This window comes from Grammomys surdaster, unplaced genomic scaffold (assembly GCF_004785775.1).
Source record: "Grammomys surdaster isolate TR1022 unplaced genomic scaffold, NIH_TR_1.0 1149, whole genome shotgun sequence".
Lineage (NCBI taxonomy): Eukaryota > Metazoa > Chordata > Mammalia > Rodentia > Muridae > Grammomys > Grammomys surdaster.
Genome location: NW_021605568.1, coordinates 319032 through 326049, shown reverse-complemented (window position 1 = coordinate 326049; position 7018 = coordinate 319032). Strand labels below are relative to the sequence as shown.

General features: G+C 37.7%; 1 protein-coding gene across 1 annotated transcript in view; it reads left to right on the top strand.

Annotated features, from left to right (window-relative positions):
• The window catches only part of LOC114634945 (olfactory receptor 1082-like), a 4855-nt gene extending 1049 nt beyond the window's left edge, over positions 1–3806 (top strand). The window contains exon 2 of the mRNA XM_028783571.1: positions 2861–3806. Coding sequence (XP_028639404.1) covers positions 2874–3806 — 933 coding nt within the window. The 5' untranslated portion in view covers positions 2861–2873. The remainder of the gene's footprint in view (positions 1–2860) is intronic.
• The last annotated feature ends 3212 nt before the right edge of the window (positions 3807–7018 follow it).

Below are 7018 nucleotides of genomic sequence, written 5' to 3'. Positions count from 1 at the left end.
AGACACACATAGACACACACAGACAGACACACAGACACATATGTAGACAGACACACACACACAGATACACACACAGACACACACACAGATACGCACAGACACTCAGACACATAGACAGACACACACACAGACCCACAGACACACATATACAGACACACACACACAAACAGAGAGACAGATAAACAGAGAGACAGAGACAGAGAGAGACAGAGACAGGGACAGAGAGAGACAGAGAGACAGAAATTGTTCCAACCTCTGAGAGACTCAATGATTCTAGAGGCTATTGTTCATTTCCTTTCTCTACTGAAAATGCTTATTTGGTCTTTCCTTGTATTGTGTTGTGGGAACATTTATATTCCTGGTGTCAGATGTATTCTTTTAGTGTATGTATTAGAGTTTTAAAATTTCATTTTCCCAAATTGCCAGCCATCCACTTATTTCTTTATTGTTCCTAGATGCGAATTTATGATAATATTTGAAAGATTGTTCTGTGTACCTGTATCTATTATAATCAGCCACACTTGTGTTCAACTGGCTTCTTGTTATTCAGAAAGAATTCATCAATGTGGAATTTATTTTTATGTCCTATTTTTCCATCGAGTCATTTTTACATGCTTCTAGTGTGTTTCTTCATCTTCGTTATTCCTTGTTTTGGTATTTGCATGTCTGCAATGAGATACAACCACGAAGGGGGAGGGTAACATCACGGTTATTACTTGCATGGTATTCATTCTTTTCATCATTTAAGAAACATTCATGTATTTGATTTGAGCATACTCGACTCGAACATGCAGCTCTGAGACACATTAAGTTTTTATAAAGCTGCCTCCATGTATTTAGAGGTGTTTTTAAAAATCATATTTGCTTACTTTCAAGTCTTCAAAAGTTTGACTTTAAGTTACTTACCCCTTGTCATATCATCGAAAATTGTTTTTATAGTTATCTGGTTCATATTGAAACACACTAAACAAAAATTAAAAATGAATGTTACATAGAGGGTGCCACTGAAGTCTAGGAAAGAAAAAGTGAGAGGAGAGAAGGAGGTTCAAACTGCTATCAAATAATGCTGCATGAGTGCTGAAGACCTCACTATCTGCAGTATGCCAAGCGGATCACAGTTTGAAACTTATTACATATACTTCCACATCTAATATTTATTTCATAGAAATAAATAAAAAATTACTTTAAAAATGTACGCTTGTGATTTATTGCATGGTTTTTAAACAGAAAGAAGCGAGGAATGTGAATCCTTACAACATAAGTACGTGATAAATGTTGAAGGAAACGGCAACACTTTAAGTCCCTTGCCATGATCGTCACATGCTGTGTACTTGTGTGGAATTATCCCTCTGTATCCTATGCATATTAGAAGTTACTAGGGATAAATTCAAAGCCAAAATCAATGACAATACAATAGTACAGGGCATGGTATCATAATTACCCTTCCTTTCCCTCCCCTGTGCTTTCCTACCCTTATCAACACTAGAGAAGTCATGTCATACCAACACTTTGTAGGATTATGGACATGGAAATGCATAAAAGAGGGAGAGAGGACACATGAGAAAATGTAGTAGAGGAGGGAAATATGATTGAGATACTCCATATAAATGTGTAGAAATGTCACAATGAACCACAGCACTTTGAATAAATGAAAAAACAGTGATGATACTAGATAAAACTAAAATGAAAACTCCATAATCTCTATGTACTAAGGGGAAAAACTAACACTTCCCTTGGTGTTTCAGAGTTTCTTAGTATCTCTTAAAATGTCTCTCTACATATTATGTGTGCATAATTGCTTATACATTGCTTATGAAATGCTCCAGTACAATTCTAGGCCAGTTATTATGTATTATATATCTACTCCAAATTTCTTTTTTATTTCTTGGCCTATCCTCTCACTAAATAACAGCCATAGACATTGGAAAATGAATGTTTATAGTACATATTAGTTGTTTCACACCATGTAAAATACTGCTTAATTGTGTCTGGGGATTTATTGTGATGATGTTTTTGTTCTTTTTCATGGATTTGTAATTATATCAGTGCTGAAATAACAATTTCAAGTTGTAATTCTCAGTGTGATTCTACCTTTCAGTGTCTAGTACTTCTCATCTATCATACAGGGAGACTTCATTAGAGACCAGGTTGCTTCTAAGCATGCTGTGTGGCACAGAACATCCTACCATACAGAATGATCTGGTCAAAATGTCACCTGTTTACTATGCAGAAATTCCTGGGTATGATTCTCTCAAAATGCATAAATCACAGATATATGCATACACATACCTGGCAGACACATAACGACAGCTACTATCTTTCCCTTTCAGTTATATCTGCTTTTTCTTCACTGCATTGCCACTCCTTGTCCTGATATAAGGTAATTGCTTTAACATAGTTTTAGTTGTTATTCTCTCTCTCACTTTTTTCAGTGTATGTGCCAGTGTGTTCACATTTATTAAAAGGATGAATTCTGTTGAATCTGTACATAGTCATACCATCACTCCAAAAGGCAGTAAACATAATTTCTTTACTTTCCTATATTCTTTTCATTCATATGTTCAAAAAGAACATGAAGTTCTTTTTGTTTTTATCAACCCCTATAAATTCTCTAACCACTGCCTGAACCATATTCAGCAGTAACATTATGTATTCACAACAATTTCTCATTAAAATTGTAGAATACATGACTTTCAATGGAAGTGTTCAGAGAGTGAAAGGAATGTCTATCAAGATTAGCATGAGGGACTCCTTAAGAGGAACAATTCCATGGAAACAACTCAGAGGTTAATTGTTTGAAAACATAAAATGTAGCAATGTGAGAAGAGTCAAGTTTACTTGCTTTTATCTTGTCTCATAGACACATGTGACTGATGGAATCAGGGAACACCACAAGAAGAATTTCAAGTTTTTTCCTTCTTGGATTTTCAGAAAGCCCATACCTTCAATTCCTCATTTTTGCACTGTTCCTGTCCATGTACCTAGTAACAGTGCTTGGGAACCTGCTCATCATCATGGCCATCATCACACAGTCTCACTTGCACACACCCATGTACTTCTTCCTTGCTAACCTGTCCTTTGTGGACATCTGTTTCACCTCCACCACCGTCCCAAAGATGCTGGTAAATATACACACCCAGAACAAGACCATCACCTATGCAGACTGTATTAGCCAGATGTGTGTCTTCTTGGTTTTTGGAGAACTGGACAACTTTCTTCTGGCTGTGATGGCTTATGATCGATATGTGGCTATCTGTCACCCACTGTATTACACAGTCATTGTGAACCACCGGCTCTGTATACTGCTGGTTCTGCTGTCCTGGGTTGTTAGCATCCTACATGCCTTCTTACAGAGCTCAATTATGCTACAATTGACTTTCTGCAGAGGTGTGAAAATCCCCCACTTCTTCTGTGAGCTTAATCAGCTGTCTCAACTCACATGTTCAGACAACTTTCCAAGCCACCTCATAATGCATCTTGTACCTGTTTTATTGGCAGTCATTTCTCTCAGTGGTATCCTTTATTCTTATTTCAAGATAGTGTCCTCCATACGATCTATCTCCTCAGTTCAAGGGAAATACAAGGCATTTTCTACATGTGCCTCTCACCTTTCCATTGTCTCCTTATTTTATAGTACAGGTCTTGGAGTGTATGTCAGTTCTGCTGTGGTCCAAAGTTTACACTCTGCTGCAGAAGCCTCAGTCATGTATACTGTGGTCACCCCCATGCTGAACCCCTTCATTTATAGTCTAAGGAATAAAGATGTGAAGAGAGCTCTTGAAAGACTCTTAGGAGGAAAACTGTAAAGTGTATCATTGGACTGACTGAAGTTTCCATGGTTGCAGATTGTGAAGCTATACAGCCAGAGACTTGGGCTCTATCTTCAGATCCTAAATGGATAAGGTACATCTGAATATTTTTTGGAGGGTTTAGAGAGATTGTTCAAAGTTAGAATAGCAAAATTTAGTTTTCGGGACTTATTTGGACAATTCATATCTGCCTGTGAATCTGGCTTCAAGGGATGCATCACCTTTTCTCATCTCTCTAGATACCTAAACTACTCAGTCTCTGGGAGCTCCCAGGTGTCTGGGTTAGTTGGAATTCTTGGTCTTCCTATGGGGTTGATATCCCCATCACAGTAGAGGGTGCCTACAATACCACCCATACACTTTTGCATAAAAATAAAATAGATCTTATAAATGTAAACATATATTCCCTGTCATTATTTTTGCTCTTATTCCTGCTGTCTATGTGATATAAGCAAGTCACATTACTAAGATATTTGTTCTCTCTACGATGCAACAATTTTCTCCTCTACAGTAGTCCAGGCTTCCCAGAGTTATTCCAAACACAAGACTCAATGTGTATGGGTCAGCGACATTTGAAAATAATTTCCTCATATGTGACATATATTCTACATATTAACATTTATTTTTGGTTTGTTTTTGTACCATGCTAATGTTGCCCTTGGTGTGTGTAAGTATTGGGGGGAACAAGGCTTCACAACCACTGTAATTTTACTTAGTATAGTTGCACAAAATCTAAAGCCTGAAGTTTGTCTATTGGGACTGCTGTTCTTTGCATGGCATCATATTAACCTTATTCAGATAGTGTGATTTTTTCATACCAGTGTTTTTTGATTTTTAATTTATTATTAGTTATTAATTATTTTGTTTATTTACATCTTAAATATTGCCTCCAGTTCCCACTCACAGAATTTTTCCCCTGGTTCCTTTCCACTTCATCTCTGAGATCCTCTGCATCCTCCTTCCCTGGACCATCAAGTCTCTTCAGGATTATGTACATCCTCTCCCACTGAGGCCAAACAAGGCAGTCCTGTCCTACATATGTACAAGGGGCCACAGACTAACCTGTATATGCTCTTTGGTTGGTGCTCAGTCACTGGGACTCCCAGGGTATCCAGGTTAGTTGACACTGTTGGTCTTCCTATGGGGTTGCTATCCCATTAATTTCTCCCAATCCTTCCTCAAACCCTTCCATAGAGGTCCACAGCCTCAGTTCAATGCTTGAGTGTAAGCATCTGCATCTGTCTCAGTCAGCTGCTGTTAGAACCTCTCAGAGGACAGCCATGCTAGGCTATTTAGGCTATTGTCTGCAAGCACAACATAGCATCAGTAATAGTGTTAGGATTTGGTGCCCACTCATGGGATGGATCCCAAGTTGGGCTGGTCACTGGTCAACCATTTCTTCAGACTCTGTTCCATTTTTGTCTCTGAATTTTTTTTTTGGACAGGAAAAAATTTGAGTCAAAAATTCTGAAGGTCTGTTGGTGTCTCCATCCCTCCAATGGGCCCTGTCTATCTACTGGAGATGGTTTCTTCTGGTTCCATCTTCCCCTTGAGCATTTTGGCTAAGGTCACCCATATTGGGTCCTAGGAGTCTCCCCCATCCCAGGTCTCTAGTACTTTCTAGAGGTTCCATGCATCCTGCATCCCTGACAGCTGAATATTTCCATTCATTCCCCTGGCCCTCTGAGCTTCTGTTTCCCACCATACCTGATCCTGCCCCCCCCTTCCCCTCAACCTCCTCTTTCTCACTCAGATTCCTCCTTTCCTCTGTTTTATTCAGTTATTTTATTTTTATTATTTCTTCATTTTATATTGGAATACATTTATTGACTTTCATATCATGTTTAAATCATACACATCAACAATTCAGATTAATGTGCCTGTCCATCAAATTGTGCCACTGACCATCCCAGCATCCAGGATAGACTACGGCAGGCAGTGATAAGATGAAAGTTGTGATTGTTGGGACAACTGTTGCTTATTGTTTATTCATTTTTTTCTTCCTTGAACTCTTTGCTATTCTAAGGCCAAAAGTTGATACTTTCTGGTAATTTGACTCCTGCTATTTGAAGCAGGGGATTAAGAAAAATTGACTTAGTTATTTGGCTTTTTTCTCTTGGGTCAAGGGCTCCTTGATGGCCAGGTGAGAGGCCTGGACTTTGTTAACTCTTTGTAAACCAGAGAGAAAAAAGGAGAAAGACAGAGAGAAAGAGAGAGAGAGAGAGAGAGAGAGAGAGAGAGAGAGAGAGAGAGAGAGAGAGAGAGGCATGCAGAAAAAATACTCACTCTGGATAAAGCAAAAAAAATTAAGCTCTACATGCTGTAAGTTCATAGTATGTTTAAGTCAATACTTCATGTTATAAATTGATAAGGAGTTACAACAAAATTGTTTGAGCATTGTTCCATTAAGGCTAGCACCTGACTAAAGATTCATTATCTTTTAGCAGTTCCATAAATTCAGTATAAGTTTAAAGCAATGCTTTTTTGGTCATAAGTTAGCACAGTTTTGTCAAGAGACAATCATCTGCTTTGTGTCTTATTAGTTTTAAGGTTTTGTATAGATAAACTATTCAATATTTAACCTTTTGTCCTTGTACCTACAATAAATTTTCCATTTCCAGTTTATGACCTTTAGTTACCTGAAAGAGATGTTTTTCTAGATCATAAATTTGTTCCAAGCCTACTCTCCTTTTTTAGTGCAGTTATTTCATAACACATGAAGGTTTACACAGCTCTATTTGCAGCTTTTATTTTATAGAGTGCTTGAAATTACTTGTATAAGTTTTGGAATTCTATAAAAATCATTATCAGGAACTATGAAATCATCAACTATTCTACCCAGCTTTATTACATAAGAGCATATCTTCATGTTGGTTTTGTAGGAAAGCAATAGGGTGAGATAATGTCTAGGAACCATTAGGCTATATAATAATGACAGGAGAGGAATATTAGCAACAACAAGCAATCCTGAAATGACGTCTCTAAGGAACCCACATTCTTAAAGCTCACCCACTGTAACCATGCAAAATGGTGGGTCATCTCCAGAAAACTCTCTTGCTTGCCTTAGCCTTTCCTAGATGGCTCTGACTAAACTCCAATGTGATCAACCTTTAATATGAGTACATTCAAGTCTTCTAACAGTTTGAGATCCACAATGCTTTATTGTTATGTTGTTAAACTTTAAAACTCAAAAATTTATGGATCCAGTC